General features: G+C 42.7%; 1 protein-coding gene across 1 annotated transcript in view; it reads right to left on the bottom strand.

Moving 5' to 3' along the window:
• The window catches only part of aldh1l1 (aldehyde dehydrogenase 1 family, member L1), a 33,203-nt gene extending 15,287 nt beyond the window's left edge, over nt 1-17,916 (bottom strand). The window contains exons 1-7 of the mRNA XM_078249390.1: nt 17,834-17,916; nt 9,268-9,413; nt 8,250-8,484; nt 8,004-8,169; nt 6,612-6,713; nt 5,637-5,726; nt 4,245-4,382 (exon numbers count right to left, since the gene is read on the bottom strand). Of these exons, the coding sequence (XP_078105516.1) occupies nt 4,245-4,382; nt 5,637-5,726; nt 6,612-6,713; nt 8,004-8,169; nt 8,250-8,484; nt 9,268-9,394 (858 nt within the window). The 5' untranslated portion in view covers nt 9,395-9,413; nt 17,834-17,916. The remainder of the gene's footprint in view (nt 1-4,244; nt 4,383-5,636; nt 5,727-6,611; nt 6,714-8,003; nt 8,170-8,249; nt 8,485-9,267; nt 9,414-17,833) is intronic.
• Between the last annotated feature and the right edge of the window lie 591 nt (nt 17,917-18,507).

The following is an 18,507-nucleotide window of genomic DNA, read 5'->3' as shown; positions in this document are numbered from 1 at the left end:
GCCTTTACTTCCGTGACAAACGTGCGTCACTTTGTAACACAACACTCGCCTAGCTGCTAGCGCTCATACTCTGCTTCTGACTGGCTAGTAGTCCTTACTTAGGTTCTGTCAGGGCACGCCCTCATGCTCTGCTTCTGACTGGTTAGTAGTCCTTACCTAGCTACTGCGCATGTGCGACTCCCAACAAAGATGGACCAGAAGTGTGATGCCTCACTCTGTAGCTAAAACAACGAGCTCAACACACAGGGTGAAAAGAGGAGCAGCAGCAATATGCGGTACAACAAAAATATGGTGTTTTTTTTTAAATTAAACCATGTAAACCTATTTGATATAACCTCTAAATACAATTATGAACCTGGAAATTAGCATAATATGAGCACTTTAAAGGGTAGCTACTGGTTTTTTTCAACCTGGAACAACAATCTTTGACATTGGTCCAGTATTCAGCGAGATCGCTGCAGTCGGCAGCGGAGAAACAAGCTACAATGTAAGTTAATAGGCCTAGTACTAATGCTAACTGATGCTGAAAATTTAGGGTTACATTGCAGCCCAGTCTGTGGCTGCCGGTTACAACGCTCACGCTTAATACTGGACCAGTTTCAAAGATTGTTGTTCCCATCAGTCACTTACACACAAAACCATAGGAAAAAATCGTATTTTGCACGGCTACACAGGAATATTTGTGGACTATTCACTTTCATTAGCCATGTAAACAGCTCAGTCGGAATATCGTCCTTTTTGGAATACGGGCATAAAACGGAATATTATGTGCATGAAAACGTAGTCAATGCTGCCACTCAGCACCAAATTGAACCGCAGGAAGAAGATGAGTGCACAGAAGGAACATTTGTGGCCAGATGAAGGTGATTAATGGAGACAAAATCCAAATCTGCATGATCCAGGTGATACTGGGCCCCATTTCAGAAAGCAGGGGTCCGTTTTCAGAAAGCAGGTTTAGTGAAAACTCTGAGTTTGTTAACCCTGAGATGAAGGTAACTCTGGGTTTTCTGTTTCAGAAAGAGAGGTAACTTCACCTCAGAGTCAGTTACTATGGTAACTGAGTCTGTGAACCTAACCTGGTCGGGAGCAGGTTTTCTTCAATAAACCTTGAGTTTCTCTCAGTCTCCTCCCTCTGACACAACACTCTTTCATTTCCTCATTCATTCATTCAGTCTGTATCAGGCGCATTTTAGCGCAATTTGTTATCTGCATGAATAAAAGAAATTGTGTTGGTTTATTAACCATGTTAGGCAGACTATAACATGGTTTTTTTTCTAAAAACATGGCATTTCCTTGTGACGATGATCCCGTTGGTGAAGAAGCTGCTTTACTTTGCAGGGTGTTGTCGGGAGATGATATTGAAGCCCCAACATTTTAATTTTCAGATAACTACCTATTTGAGTGGTATCGTTCATCTTCCCAGTCTATCAGTTATCCGTCCTCATATCACTAACGTCACCCATCTTGGGCATGCTCTACATCCCAGCAGATTATTTGTGCTCTGAAAAGTGTTTTAAATGTTTTGTAGTGTTCCCTGGCCACAAACCAGTAAGAGCCATTAAAAGGAGTTCCACAGTATTGCAGGTGTAAACCCTTTGAAATAAAAGATTATGAATTATAATTCTGTTAATGATGGTGCTGCAGCCTCAGTGGGATTAGTAGGCGTAGTACTTTTTCGCCCGCAGTATTAAACCTGAATGAAATAGATTATAGGTTCAATACCATTTCACCAGTAATATTAGGCTATACTTATGATTAACTATGATAGGCTACACCATATTGGAATATTTAGTCTAGCAGCAATTTTCTCCCACGCAAATTCTCTCTCTTTTGCAGCCGCCACTGGGTTGTTTTTTTAACTCGCTGTTTGTGCACATGAGTATTTCCGCCGACCCATTTGTTTGTGTTTGTTACCATGGTGAATCGTAGTATCATGGCTCGATTCATACTGTCTTTTTATTGTGGTGGTGCACGCGCGTGAACATACTCAGAGTTGATTGAACCAACTCATATCAGCTGTTCTGGAACCGAAAACTCAGAGTTTCCCATCTCAGGGTAAATCAACTCAGACATCAGGGTTAGACTCAGAGTTTGTTAAACCTCCTTCCTGAAACGGACCCCTGGTGTCATATGTGAAGCAGAGCCAACACTCGCTGCTGCTCGACCCACACCTTCTACCACCTCTAAGATAGACTTGTGAAAGTGTTTAAAGCATACTTAAACACCCAAAACACCAAAGTACGAACACATAGCGGACCAGACACAAGCTTTTATTTTGAAAAGTAGAAGCCCGACAGCACCAGACGGGAGGCTCCAGGCTGCAGCCGTACAGTCTTGCATGTTTTTCCCAAATCGACCCAAGAGTGTATCAGCCTTACTGGCATTCGCCAGAACTGCCAGATTGCCGGTCTGCCTATGCCTACAACTATGGAGCAGTACAGAGAGTATTTTTAAACTTAATAGGAGAGAAGTGTTAAATAATATGGTGAAAGACTTTTTTAATTTACCCACCGTAACGCATCGTGCCTTCATTTTTTTTATAAAAACATAATGAATATTCAAAGTGGGAGATGTGAGAATTTAAGGTTGATTTGGCAAAAGGATACAGGAAATGATATTGGGGAAAACATAATATCTAATGTTGCCAGGGCTACAAGAGACGTTTGAAGCAAATTCATCCGTTATAAAATTGTTCATAGATTTTATTTCTTCCCTTTTGGAGGGAGGTGCTGGAGAAACTTGGAGAATGGATAGGGCAACCTTGTCTAGATTCCCCTCAGTTATGCCTTCTTGGAGACAAAACACTGCTACCACAAGGGGGTCACCAAAGTGCAGTTTGGACTTGTGATGGCAGGCTGTATTACTGCAGCAACACTTAGGCTACGTTCAGACTGCAGGCAAAAGTGGGCCAAATCTGATTTTATTTTTTTTTTTGGGTCAAGTGACCAGGTCAGACTTCTTCAGAAGTAGTGTGAACACTCAAATCTTGCCCAGATCAGATTTTTTCAAATAAAATTTAGACCACTTCCATATGTGGTCCTGAATCAGACCCAGGTCTGTTTTTTTTCAATGCGGCCGCAGTGTGAACAACCAAGGCGGATTTGATGCGACTTTTACGTCAATCTACATCGACATTTGTCACAATTATGCGCCGGCGGGAGTTAGCCCTAGACACAGACAGTAACATTAAAAACATGACTAGGCCTACAAAATGGAGAACAGTGATGGAACAAGTCAATGGAGGGAGAGTGAGGTGTTAGACCTAATTAGTGTATGGGGAGAGACTTCAATTCAATCAAAACTAGAAGGATCATACCGTAACCGCTCCTTTTTTGAAAAAATAGCCAATTTGGCTATTTGGCATTCTTCTCCTCCTCAGTACCTGGTCATTAATGTTACGGCTTCCATTACACAAACGAAAACGCTTACTTCCTCCATAACCTCACTAACTTTAGTTACTTTAGTTAGTTAGCGTGCTGCGTCTGATGTCATTGTTGTTGTTCTTTTGCGCATGCGGGTCAGTTAAAAACCGCACAGTTCACACTGGAATCTGATATAGGCAACATTTTAAAAGGTAATGTGAACAGCCAAACAAAACAATCGGATCTGAGCAAAAAGTCCAAATTAAGCATTAAGACTTGCGGTGTGAACGTAGGCTTATTCTGCGCATCGGAAGAATGCAAACAAGCCACAACTCACGGAATGAAATAAAGTTATGACAGAGACTGCTTCCTTTGAATACTCAATAGCTAGATTGAACAATAGAAAAGGTACATTTAGTCAGGTATGGGATCACTTTACTCTTATATATTAAAGGCCTATTGCAATAAAAAGGTGTTTAAGGAAATTACATATTTGACTAAATTACAAGACGTGCTGTTCTAAGGGTAAATGTTTTTTGTTACTGAGGTTTAGTTGTTTTGTTTTGTTTGTTTAGTGTGTTTTTTTATTATTATTTGTTCTTTGTGTGTGTTGTTGTTCTTGGATATATATTTTTTTCTTTTATTATAAAAATAATATTGTATGATGACTATCTGATTGAATGCCTATGAAAACATGTTAATAAATACTTAACTGACAAAAAAAAGAAGGGGTTTTGCTAAAAATACAGTATTTACTGCATATTTGTCAACACAGCCCAAATATGTAGCAAAGAGAAAGGACATGAAGGAGGAACTGAAACGAGGAGTGAAGAGCAAGAAAATGAGCAAGAGCAAGAGCAAGAAGAAGAAGAGGAAGATTACCGCCTTGCTGTCGTTGCCGTACAGCAGCAGGCCAGCCCTGGTGACGGTGGCGGCCCGGCTGGCTCCGGGGATCTGCAGCGGCTGGCCGGTAGCTATGGAGCCGTTATCCACCAGAGTGGAGCCGTAGAAAGTCACTTTCTATAGAAAGAGAGACACCAAACAGCACATCTTTGGTGAGGACCAGATCTAATAAAAGTCAACAGTTAAAGCGTAACTACTGTGTTTTTCAACCTGGACCCTATTTTCCTATGTTTTAGTATCTAAGTGACTGATGGGAACAACAATCTTTGACATTGGTCCAGCATTAAGCAAGATTGCTGCAGTTGACAGCGTTGAAACAAGCTACAATGTAAGTTAATAGGACAATTGTCCAGCTTGTATTTACCTTCACAAAAGTGCTCGTTTTGCCACTAACAGGCTCAGATTAGTATTTTAAGTGTCTGACAACATTATGGAAAGAATCCCTTCAGAGATATACCTTTAAAACCTCTTTGAGACCTTTCTGTTCAACCAGAAACAGCTCTGAAGTCGCTAGCACTAAACCCACCAGACTCCATTTAAAAAAGTAATAATTTAGCGTGTATAGCGCCAACATATTTTCACATGTAAATCGGTAAACTGTGTGTTTATTTCAACCAAAAGAGTTGTGATGGTTGGAAAAGTGGAAAGACGACCCAATACGGCTTTTCATAGTGTTATTTAGTTTCTCTCGACTTTGAATGTATTGTATTGTACGATGCTAAAGTTACTGTTTATTTAAATGGAGTCTGGTGGGTTCAGTGAAAGCAATTTCATGGATGTTTTTATGTTTAAAAAAAGGATCTTACTCTTTTACAGAAAGTTCAACCTCCTTAGAAATCCTTTCCATAATGTTGTCAGACGCTTAGAATATCAATTGGAGTCTGTCAGCGGCAAAACAAGCACTTTTATGAAGGTAAATACAAGCGGGTCAATTACTCTTTTAACTTACATTGTAGCTTGTTTTGCCGCTGCCGACTGCAGCGATCTCACTTAATGTCCAATGTCAAAGATCGTTGTTCCCATCAGCCACTTAAACACAAAACATAAATAGGGTCCAGGTTGGAAAAAACGGTAGTTACCCTTTAAGAGCATCTTAAAAATGACTCAGTTACAGCCATCTCTGCAGTATTTCTCTATGTCATTAAACAGCCAGGACCCAGTAAGCAACGTGTTGCTTAATGTTTCCCCACAGTGTTAATGAGCTTCATTCCTTGGCTACTGCATTAATGAATAAGTCATTTAAGAGGAGTACTGACTCCTACTGACTCCTACTAGTAGTACTGAGTTTTTTAAGATTGACTTATTTTATAAGATATCAATAGACAATATGATGTCTGTTAAGTGAGTATTCAAAGTCAGTCAGAGTGTTACCTGTCCCTCCACCTCTGCCCAGGCACCAGGCACTTTGTCATTGCCTCGGATCCAGTTGTGGAGAGCCTCAGCTGACTGGTTCCAGTCAATCTGCCAACAGTCAGGGGAATCGATTGTCATTATGTCTTTAGATGCAATATACAAAAAATATTTATATTTGACTTGGAAAATCTGAATTCATGTAGTTTGAATATCCCACTTTCAAAATATATTGTTTTAATTCAGTCTCCATTGTTTACCCTCAGCAGCCCCAACATTCAATTTCTTGCATTTTGTGATTGAATGTCATCAATCCAATTTTAACATCTGAAAATACCCAGTTTTTATTTTTTTTTATATTGGATTTACATTTCAATTTGTGAGTCTTCAAAAAAATGTGAAATTGCACAACTTGAAATAATTTACCAGAAATGTCCAAGGCTTCAGAACACATACACTCAGAGAGATTGTTTTAAAAGTCAAATATTTCAATGCTATACATTCAGTGGTATTTCAATTCAATTAGTTCTCAGTTGCTGATGTAAATCTACAGTCAATGACCAAAGGCATCCAATATCGTGCTCTCAGTTCAACATTGTTTTAAAGCTGTTGTTAATATCTGGAAACCAAACAATTTCCATAAACTTTGACACACATTGAACATAACTGTAACAGACTGACCGTTACATTACATCCTGTTATAATTAGGTCATGAATTTAGCATACATTATATGACTATAAAATCTTTAATACCAGCAAAAACATATAGGGTATTAGTGCTACTCATAGTTTGAGTACCCTGTCGCCACATTTAAATCAGCTTCTCTGTTTCCTGCCAGCTCCTTCTTGTTTACTATCTAATAATCTAGTGATTGTGAATCATTTTATTTTGCATCTCAACGACATGTTTTTACATGTCTTATAGCTTTACATTTGGTTCATAGTGTCTTCTTCTCCCTTATGCCTTTATAGAGAGAACTGATGGTTGTGTATTACCTTGGCGTTGTCTTTCTTCTGAATGCACTCATATGTGGCTCCCTCCTCTGGCTGGCTGATCCTCGGGGCCTTCCCTTCTGCTATCAGCCTCACCGCTTCCACCTGGAACCAGAACAATGCAGTTCCAAGTCAGTGGAGCTGACGTGTGCTATCTGTATAGACTTTGCCATCACTGTGTTGTTATGTTGAATGAACTGACTGCAGGCAACTGACGAACATCTTTTTCTGTACCTACATGTTGTCATGGTAATGGCTCAAACCTGGATTCACATATTATCGTAGTTAATGAAAAGACACTCTGTACTTTGACTCTTCCATCAGGACAAGATGGTCAACAGCTGTTTTTGTTCATTTTGCTATTTAAAGCTTTAGTGCGTAACTTTTTTATGTTAATACACATCCGTTACATTCAAGCCATTGCCAGATGAGTTGCTACAAAGCTAATTCAGACTATCAGCTCCACACAACTCTCTCTGTATTTCTCAGTATGTTTCCCGCACAGAAACTTGAGTGAAGATAATGACCTCTTCTGAAGAGTCCATCATGTTTTTTTAATCCTCCGTGTCCTCCTTGGCTACTAGCAACTGTGTGGAGGAAGAAGGGGGGGGTGGCGGGTCTGTGATGTAGGCTCTACAGGATGTTCTTCCTTGGTAACTATCGTTTTTTCCCAAATGATGAACTGATTTTATGGAATAATTTTTTCAAAAGGCTTGAAAAATAGTGCAAATAGCTGCCGTATATAGTAAAAAAAAAAAGAAAGAAAGAAAGTAAAGCCCCCGGACCCCCCTAGGTTTGAGCTGAGCCCTGAATGTTAACAACAAATATAATGTTAGCTTATATTTGGTGGAGACCAGAACAGATGTAAAAGAGAAAGAATAATAGAGCTACACTGATTGGTTGGGCAGAAATACATCTCCACATTAAAAGCAAATGTTGCGCTGTGTCTGCTGGATGCGTAAACAGGCAACAGATCAACTTTGGCCATAATAATATCATCATATGTGTGATTTTCAGCTTCAGCAATGCAGTATTTATGTAAGATAGGAAAGTAAAACACCAGTAGCTCTACAACAAATACTCCAGTTCTGTGTCTGAATGCAGACTCTGAATGACATTTTCCAGATTCTGATGTAATAATGTACCCATTAGACAGACTGAGCACTGTAAAGTATATATAAAGTGTGTTACACCACAGTGTGTGCCAGATGACCCACTATAACCTCTGAAGCAAACAAAGCATGTTAAAGTGTAACTATTGAACGATCTGTGGACTGGATCTGAAGCACCTATCACAATGAGTGTATGGAATGGCTTTATAATATACATGCTCTCTCTTTACCAAAAAGCTCAGCCTACACCACCCACAATGCCTTGCCCCCTCACTACACTTACTGTGCCTTTGACACCTTCTGGGAAGAGAAATCTCTTGTAGATTGTGTTGACAGTGTCATTGGGCTCAACATCACATTCCCTCTGCAGCAGGATTGGTCCCGTGTCCAGTCCGTCATCGGCCCAGAACACGGTGTACCCGCCTTTTTTGTCACCGTGGATCAGGGTCCTGTGTGTCAGGGGACAGCAGGTCAAAGACTGAGCTTGTCGCCATGCCATCCCCAACCTAATGAACATGACATGACTCACCAGTTGATAGCGGAGGCTCCCCTGTGGCGAGGCAGCAGCGAGGGGTGGTAGATGATGGAGCCATGTTTGGGGTGGTCGATGACCTCCATGGGGATGAACTGTGAGCAGAAGGGCAGGACATTGAGCTCGGCGCCGGTGGCCTTGTACTGAGCCACCACCTCCGGGATAGCCTGGCCCTTCACACGCCAGCGGGGGAACTTGAACACGGCAACACCATCCTTCTCCGCCTCAGTTGCTGTGGGAGAAAAGAATGATCCAATTCTTACATTGTGGCATAACAAAGCTTACATAAAGACTGAAAATATAATGATGATTTTGTATTATCAGATATTACAGTAATGATATCCAGGAGTTAAAGTGGGCTGGACCGACCTGGTTCGGCGTTACTGTAGCTTCAATTTACAAGTAAATTAATCTAATTGGCAGTTTCATACATCTGTGTTTCCTGTTTGTTTAAAATAATGCTAAATATCCATTTCAGTGTTTCCCCTGTTCCCTCTCAGCAGCGCACCGCGAGTTCATGAACAAGGCAAGTGTCTGTGGTGAGTTTGCATGTCTGTAAAAATAGCAGGACAGTCACATACTATCTGGTATAGTCGGTTAAACAGGTGAAGATCACGTTACCGGTAGCCTACTGGTTACAAACAGGCTTGGTAGCGATCGACACGGTAACCTGCTGCAGATCCGGTGTTTTTATCTGAGCTAGACAGAGAATATTCAGTTAAAACAGATCGGTGATGCTGTTCTGCCCTCGTTGTTCTCTGTGAAGTTAGCTGGAAGTGAATGTAGCCCCGGTGGGTTTTATGTGGACTGTCTACGTCCGACTCCGTTTAAAGCATAGCCTTTTAAATACTTGTCAGCATAGCTACTTAGGAGGCAGTTTGGCCTTGTGTGCTCTGATTCATTTGGCATGCACCAATCATAATTTAACTCCTAGTGATAAAAGTGGTGGTGTGAGGAGTCCAAATTTCATTTGACACCATCCTGTGTCTATTTGATCAGTCAGTAAATGTTTTACCCAGTGGGTCAGCCCTGCCATCCTTGTCAGGGATGGTGAAGACTCCTACGATGGTGTAACCTTCCTTCTTCAGCTCTTTGTAAACCTCTTGGCCGAACAGACTCTGTCCAATCAATGCAATCTTCATCCTCACACGTCACTGGGTTCTGGAGAGGCAGCAACACACACCAGGACAAACAGAACATATGTTTGGAATTATTACAAGCACTCAAAGTATATGGATTATGTCACATTTCATATTGCAAGTGATGGTTTCTTGGGCTAAGGTTAACATCCTGCATAGCATTTTTCATACTTGCAAGTTCTTTACAACTGAAATCAATTTGGTCTGTGTTTGGCTAAAGGGCACTTTAAGTTCCAAAAGACCTTACACTTCATTCAATCAACATACTGACTTCAAAATACACTCAGCAAAGTGTATCATTGAACGTCAAGCCATTGCCAAATGAGTTGCTACAAAGCAAATTAAGACTATCAGCTCCACACAACTATCTCTGTATTTCTCAATATGGCTATGTTCAAAAGATTGTGACGTCCGGTGACTTTCCCGCGCAGAAACTCAAGTGAAGATAATTACCTCTTCTGAAGAGTCCATCATGTTTTTTAATCCTCCATGTCCTCCTTGGCTACTAGCAACTGTGTGGAGGAGGGGTGGGGGGTTGCCTGATCACTGAAGGTTTGTATCATGTGGACGCGTCGACAGTGTTGTTGTCATTACTTAGAATTCCTCATGGGGGCGACAGAAACTACGCACTAAAGCTTCAAGTTAACACTATAGCTTTAAAGTGTACTCAGTTCTCCAGTTCTGCTACTTTCAGTATTCTGCTACAATAGAGCAAACTGGTTGTTGAATTTAAAACAAATGAAACATTCTTTTATTGAACAAATTGAATATAAAAGGCACCACTAAAAAAGATTTTAAAGTGCAGTTTTGTACTGATATTTTCTTTCAACTATGGACTCAAGATGGCGGCGCGGACGAAGCTTCGTGACGCCCTGTGTCTCTCCAGATTCTGCAAATTAGTAGTAATATGCTTGTTTATCTCAAGTATTTTCGGTAAAAACTGTTTAGCGTACACATCGTACACCCGACAGGAACTTTTGGACATCGGCTCCAATCGTTATTATCGTACTTCAAGAGATCGTTAAACCAATCGCACATCTGGATATCCCCACACCAACTGGAGGGCTCTTCAGATGGACACGCAAACGTCGCCGCAGAGGGTCTCGCGGTGGAATTCGAGTGAGGCTAAAGCTAACTCCACATCGACTCGCTCTTCTGAGCCTTTTCCTCGCCAATGTTCGCTCACTGGCGAACAAAATGGATGAACTGCGGCTGCGGATCACCACACACAGAATGATTATTGACTGCAACATCATGATATTCACAGAAACTTGGCTTAACAGCGGAATACCCAACAGCGCTATCGAGCTAGCTGGACGCTGCCTCCTCAGTACGGACAGAACAGCTGTTGACTACGTCAAAACCAGAGGTGGGGGTTTGTGCATTTATGTTAACAAAATGTGGTGCACAGACATCACTATCATCGAGAGTCACTGCTCAGCTAACCTTTAGTATCTCATGGTTAAGTGTAGTCCTTTCTATCTACCCCGAGAGTTTACATCAACTGTAATAACCTTTAGTATCTCATGGTTAAGTGTAGACCTTTCTATCTACCCCGAGAGTTTACATCAACTGTAATAACAGCAGTTTACATTCCTCCTGATGCTAACGCTAAGATTGCCATGAAAGAACTGCATTCTGCTATTAGTAAACAACAAACTCTGCACCCCGAGGCAGCGTACATTGTCGCGGGTGACTTCAACCACTCAAATTTACAGACTGTACTGCCTAAATTCCATAAAAATGTATCATGCCCCACAAGATTTTCGTTTTCACTAATGTAGCTGATGCATACAAAGCTGCTCCCCTCCCCATCTACGCCACTCTGATCACCTCTCTTTGTTTCTACTGGCCAAGTATTTAGCACTCATCAAACATGTTAAACCAACAGTAAGGACGGTCAAAGTGTGGCCAGAGGGAGCTGACTCTGCACTTCAGCAGCGTTTTGGAAACAATGACTGGAGAGTGTTCGCAACTCAGGCCACCCATGACTCCCACACGGACATTAATCATTGACTCATATGCCTCCTCCGTTCTGGACTGTATCAACTCTCACATCAACAGTGTCACCACCCTCAAACGGATTACCACTTTCCCTAATCAGAAGCCACGGATGAACAGTGAGGTCAGACTCCTGCTGAAGGCACATGACATTGCATCCAGTTGCACTCACCCCCATCATTATGAAGTGCTTCGAGAGGCTGGTCCTGGCCCATCTCAAGACCTGCTTACCACCTTCACTGGACCCCTTCCAATTTGCCCACTGTCAGAACAGGAGCACAGAGGATGCCATCTCTACGGCACTTCACTCTGCCCTGTCCCACCTTGACAATAGCAACACCTATGTGAGAATGCTATCAATTGACTTTAGTTCAGCATTCAACACCATCATCTCCTCCAAACTGATCACCAAACTCAGTGAACTGGGCATCAATACCTCCCTCTGTAACTGGATTCTGGACTTCCTAACCAACAGACCTCAGTCTGTTAGGTTAGATAATCACACATCCTCAACAATCACCCTGAACACCGGCGTACCACAGGGATGTGTGCTGAGCCCTCTCCTTTACTCTCTCTTCACCTACGACTGCACACCTGTACATGGCTCTAACACCATTGTAAAGTTTGCAGACGACACTACGGTGATTGGTCTCATCAGCAACAACGATGAGACGGCCTACAGGGAGGAGGTCCAGCACCTATCATCGTGGTGCACTGACAACAACCTGGCTCTCAACACCAAGAAGACCAAAGAGCTCATTGTGGACTTCAGGACGTCTAAAGCTAGCACACACACCCCCATCCTCATCAATGGGACTGAGGTGGAGCGTGTCACCAGCTTCAAGTTTCTGGGTGTCCACATCTCTGAGCACCTCTCTTGGACCCTCAACACCTCTACCCTGATCAAGAAGGCTCACTAGTGTCTCTTCTTTCTGAGGAGACTCAAGAAGGTCCACCTGTCCGCTCAGATCCTGGTGAACTTCTACCGCTGCACCATCGAGAGCATCCTCACCAACTGTGTCACAGTTTGGTATAGCAACTGCTCTGCCCATGACCGGAAAGCACTGCAGAGGGTGGTGAAAACAGCCCAACGCATCACCGGTTCCTCACTCCCCTCCATCGAGACCATTCAGGGCAAGCGATGCTTGCGTAAGGCGCGCAGCATCATCAAAGACAGTTCTCACCCCACACACAGCCTGTTCACCCCACTCCCTTCTGGGAGGAGTCTCAGGTCTCTCTGCACCAGTACCAGCAGGTTCAGAGGAAGCTTCTTTCCTGCGGATGTCACCCTACTGAACTCTTGTTCTGCATATTCTGACACGGCTCTGCAGTTTAGTGTTGTTTCACAAGACCCCCACTCACATTTTATTGACATGTCAAAGTCGTCCCTGTGTGACAAGGTCCAAAGAGCAAAGTGAGCAGCTCTATGCTGGTTTCACCATGGTACAGTATGACTTTAGCAAGAAACAGTTGAGGAATGAGATGTGCATGTGTACCGACACAGACAGCATATATGTGAACACGTAGTTGACTTTCAGAGGAGGCATTAACAGTATTTGAGATGTGCTTGCAGATGCTTCATCAAAAGACATTGTTGGAATTATTCCTCAGTATATATTCCAAAAGCATTCAGCTTAGACCCCTACAGTTTCCATCAGCGGTTGATGCATAGAAGTAAGTAAGTACATTTTATTTATACAGCGCTTTTCACAGACACGGTCACAAAGTGCTTTACAATGTGCATAGACAATAAAAACATGGTAAAAATAGTCAATAGAATGAAATACAAATCAACAGAAACAATTATCAAGCCTATATCAAAAGACATAGGCTACCCAAAAGCTAGCCTGAACAGGTGAGTCTTCACTTGTCCCTTGTTAAAACAGTCCACATTCTCAGCAAACCTAATGCTGGTAGGTAGTGCATTCCAGAGTCTGGGTGCCATAGCCTCAAAAGCTCTATCCCCACATGTCTTCAGACGAGTGTGTGGCGTGGATAGCAGATTTTGATTGACAGACCTGAGAGACCGGGAGGGGGTGTGTAAGTGAGTTATGTTGGCAAGATAATCAGGGGCCTGACCATAGACTGTATAAGTGAACCATAACATGTGGTGGATGGCTGCAGTATAGCTCATATATCCTGCCCCCTCTATGTTAGCAGATGAGACATGGGCCATACATATAGAATCATCAAATAAAATAATAAAAAAGATGGTTTCTGTCAACATTAGATGTATAGCAGGCTAAAAGCTGTTCAGGTTTCATGTGAAAAAATTATATATTAACATCACAGTTACACTTGCTTACCGTCCCACAACCATCCCAAATACAAATCTGATGAATGTTTTACTCGTCGGGAGAAGAAGTGGGGGCTGGGGACGTCCATACAATAGTTTTTCGAGCCCTGTTAGCTAGTTCAGCTGGTTGAAGGTTTACTACCGTGACGCTGACGTCTGCCTCTAGAACGGAGAAATTGACACAAGGTTGAGTGCTAACTTTGTTCAATAGCAGCCATACTGACCAGGCGACATTTTTTGTTAACCTGCGTCGTGAGCGTTATCTCAAAATGGCATTAATCGGCCGACTGATTAATCGGTCTATCACTACTCTTTATGTCATTGGATTCTTGACTTTCTACTTTCTGAACACAGGCATTCAGAATTAACAGGCTCTCTAAAACCCAGCACATAAACAGTGGTGCCCCTCAGGGCTGCGTACCTCACCTCTCCTGTATTCATTGTACAGTGTAAATGTAAATGGACTGTATTTATATTGCACTTTACTAGTCTTAACGACTACTCAAAGCGCTTTTACAGGCACCAAACACCATTCATACACTGGTGGCTGAGGCTGCCACCTGCTCATCAGATAAACATTCACACACCGATGGCACAGCATCGGGAGCAACTGCAAGGCCAGGGATCAAACCACCAACCCTCCGATTGGGAGGCGACGGCTCTGCCACCTGAGCCACAGCCACCCCACTGATTGCATTCCACACTGTCAACTGTGAAGATGTTTACAATGGCAGACAAAACAACAGTTGTAGGGCAGGGGTCCGTTTCAGGAAGGAGGTTTAACAAACTCTGAGTCTAACCCTGATGTCTGAGTTGATTTACCCTGAGATGGGAAACTCTGAGTTTTCGGTTCCAGAACAGCTGATATGAGTTGGTTCAATCAACTCAGAGTAGGTTCACGCGCGTGCACCACCACAATAAAAAGACAGTATGAATGGAGCCATGATACTACGATTCACCATGGTAACAACCACAAACAAACGGGTCGGCGGAAATACTCATGCGCACAAACAACAAGTTTGAACATGTATTTCGTTAAAAAAAGCAAGACGGGCGGTTGCTTCTGCAACAGAGAGAGAATGGTGTGGGAGAAAATTGCTGCTCGAGTCAATGCGTAAGCATTAACAGTGTATTAATTTCATATTTAATCACAGTTAACTGATAATATTTGCCTACTGGTGAAAACTGGAATTGTATTACACCTATAATTTCATTTACCCCAAGTGAAGGAGTTCAAGTACCTTCGCGAGTGAGGGGACAATGGAGCGGGAGATTGGTCGGAGAATCGGCACAGCAGGTGCAGTATTACATTCAATTTATCGCACCGTTGTGACGAAAAAGAGAGCTGAGCCAGAAGGCAAAGCTCTCAATCTACCGTCAGTTTTTGTTCCTACCCTCACCTATGGTCATGAAGGCTGGGTCATGACCGAAAGAACAAGATCCAGGGTACAAGCGGCCGAAATGGGTTTCCCTCAGGAGGGTAGCTGGCGTCTCCCTTAGAGATAGGGTGAGAAGCTCAGTTATCCGTGAGGAGCTCGGATAGAGCCGCTGCTCGCTTGCGTCGAAAGGAGCCAGTTGAGGTGGTTCGGGCATCTGGTAAGGATGCCCCCTGGGCGCCTCCCTAGGGAGGTGTTCCAGGCACGTCCAGCTGGGAGGAGGCCTCGGGGAGACCCAGGACTAGGTGGAGGGATTATATCTCTAACCTGGCCTGGGAACGCCTCGGGATCCCCCCAGTCGGAGCTGGTTAATGTGGCCCGGGAAAGGGAAGTTTGGGGTCCCCTGCTGGAGCTGCTACCCCGCGACCCGACCCCGGATAAGCGGATGAAGATGGATGGATGGATATAATTTCATTTGGGTGCAATCCTGCGGGCGAAAAAAGTAAGCTATACTAATCCCATTCTGAGGCTGCAGCACCATGATCATTAACAGAACTATAATTTATAATCATTTATTTCTTTTTTAATGGCTTTCACTGGTTTGTGTCCAGGGAACAATACAAAAAAACGTTTAAAAAAACATTTCAGAGCGAGTCACACTTTTCTGACGGCTCTGCATACAGTGGCTTTAATATTAGGCTACAGTATGATCCGCATCACCAATAAGAAAACTGCCGTTTGCAAAAAACTTAATGCGACACAAAGAATCTGCTTGGATGTTAAAGCCTGTCCACGATGATGGATGTTAGTGATATGAGGACGGATAAGGTATCTACATATCTGATGGACTGTGAAAAAATGTGGAAATGAAAATACATTTAGTCTGGACTCAATATCATCTCCCGACGTAAACTCTCTGTGAAGTAATACAGCTTTTTCATCAACGGGATCGTCAACAAAAGGACATGACATGTTTGAGAAAAAAACGTTTTTTCATGTTTATTCATGCAGATAACAAACTGCATTAAAATGCGCCTGATACAGACTGAATGAATGAATGAGGAAATGAGTGAGAAGAAACCTCGAGTTTCTCTCAGTCTCCTCCCTCTGACACTGTATTAGAGGGAGGAGACTGAGAGAAACTCGAGGTTTATTGACGAAAACCTGCTCACGACCAGGTTAGGTTCACAGACTCAGTTACCATAGTAACTGACTCTGAGGTTAAGTTACCTCTCTTTCTGGAACAGAAAACCCAGAGTTACCCTCATCTCAGGGTTAACAAACTCAGAGTTTTCACTAAACCTGCTTTCTGAAAACGGACCCCTGATCTCATACAACAATGAATCAGCCTACAGAAAAGAGGTTTTGTCGCTGGTTGACTGGTGCTGTCGCTACAGCTTGGAACTGGATGTTTCCAAAACTGAAGAGCTGGTGGTGGACTTTGGGAGAGCCTTCCCAGCTCTCCCACCACTGTCCATTAACCACCTAGAGGTGGAGAGAGTAGAACAACAACCTCCTCCTCTTTGAAATGGGATGACTACTCAATCTGCATCATCAAAAACACCCACCAAAGACTCTTTTTTTCTGTGGCAGCTCATCAAAAGTTTGGGTTGTCTACAGAGGGGATGCTGCAGTTCTACAGAACTGTGATAAAAAGTATTTTCACCTGTTTATATAAGTGTTGTACGGCAGCTCCACCGCTCAGCAGAGGAAGCAGCTGGACAGAATGGTTTGCTCTTCCTCAAAAATCCTCAGCTGCAAACTCAACCCCATCTCTGACATCTACAAGCCCTGCATTCAGCGCAAAGGTCTATAAATACTACAGGACTCCATGAACCCCACCAATCTAACCCCCTCTTAATAACTCTCCCCTCGGGGCCATCAAACACCAAGACATCCCGGTTCCTTCACAGCACATACTGCAGAAGCATCCTGTTGCTATACGGCTCCCCAATTCTTCACCAGCACTTTACAAAAGCCTGCACCAACTAATACTGTTTTTAAAGCACCTTTATTCTGTACTGTATCTTTCATGAATGTTTGTAATGCATGTAATGTTTAATGCACTGGGCTTATGTAATAAGTGTTGTGTTTTTATTTCTTATTGCCTGTTATTCTGTCATGAGCACACTGAGGCTAACTCCTAAAAACTAAGCTGTATGGCAATACAGTATTAAATCTTGAATAAATATTGCATGCAGAGACATTTTGATTGTTTGTTATTCTTTAGTTTGTATTTAACAACCGTAAATATATGCAGCATAAAAACAGCAATATGATCATTGTACAGCAGCACATTCTCAATGAATGAAAAAGTGCTTAGTAGCCCAAATTATGACAGTTTATTGACCCCGAACAGCGAGGGGTGGGGCCTGCTGTCCTGCCAACCAATCAAATCCCTTAGTGTAGCTCATGCCTCCGGTGTTGACCAATCAAAAGCACGGAGGAGTTGATGGGATTTGACAGCGTTCAGACGGACAGCTTCCGACAAAACCTTTAACCTCAAACAGTCTATTAAACATAACGGTATTAACAATCGCATATTATCCAGACCACACTATATCAAGTCATAAGCAGCCATAATGTAGAACTGTCAAATGAATATCCTCAACAGTTGCTTCAAACTCAAACAGTCTCGCAAATACAAACTATCTGTGTGTGTGCGTGTGTGTGTGTGTGTGTGTGTGTGTGTGTGTGTGTGTGTGTGTGTGCGTGCGTGCGTGCGTGTGCGTGCGTGCGTGCGTGTGTGAGCCCCATGCAGAGACTCACCGTGCGTGCAGCCGCAGTGCTCCTCTGCTGCCTGAAAGCGACCGGTCGGACGGAGAGAGCAGTGGTTTCCCTTCTCTCCCCCAGGCAGACTCAGGCGGGCGGCCCGATTGCATAACATGCGAAATGAAGCAGAGTGATTGGACGGGACGGGCCATAGGGCGGCCTATCAGCTGCTGGTGTCTTTGGGTAAACATAATCACACACTGACTTCATTTGACCTATTAATAAGCTAAACGTATTCTCACAGGGAGAAATGTGTCAATCAATCTTGTGATTTTATTTTTAATTGAACTTTCTGTGTTATATCCATAACCTTTGTTAAAGAAAAACATAAGAACATAAGAAATGATTTGGTGCCACGTAATGTTCCCATTCTCAACATGGGCATATTATGAATATTATGGAGATATTGCTGTAGTCTTTCTGTATTCATACTATGACAAAGCAGAGTTATACTCAAATGCATTTTATTTTCTCTTTTATGTTTTACAATCATTTCTATGAAAGTTAATTAATCAATTATTTAATCAAGAGAAACAAGAAATGCAAAAAGTAATTTAAACTTGAAAATTTAGCCAGAGCAACAGGAAACAGCGAGACATTAGTATGGGTTAAAACGTACAGCCAGAAGATAACAAGATGCCATAAAGACAGCTCGAGCAGCAGAATAAGCT

Source organism: Sander vitreus, chromosome 4, assembly GCF_031162955.1.
Source record: "Sander vitreus isolate 19-12246 chromosome 4, sanVit1, whole genome shotgun sequence".
Lineage (NCBI taxonomy): Eukaryota > Metazoa > Chordata > Actinopteri > Perciformes > Percidae > Sander > Sander vitreus.
The sequence above is the reverse complement of the archived record's forward strand: the minus strand, read 5'-3'. Positions and strand labels throughout refer to the sequence as shown.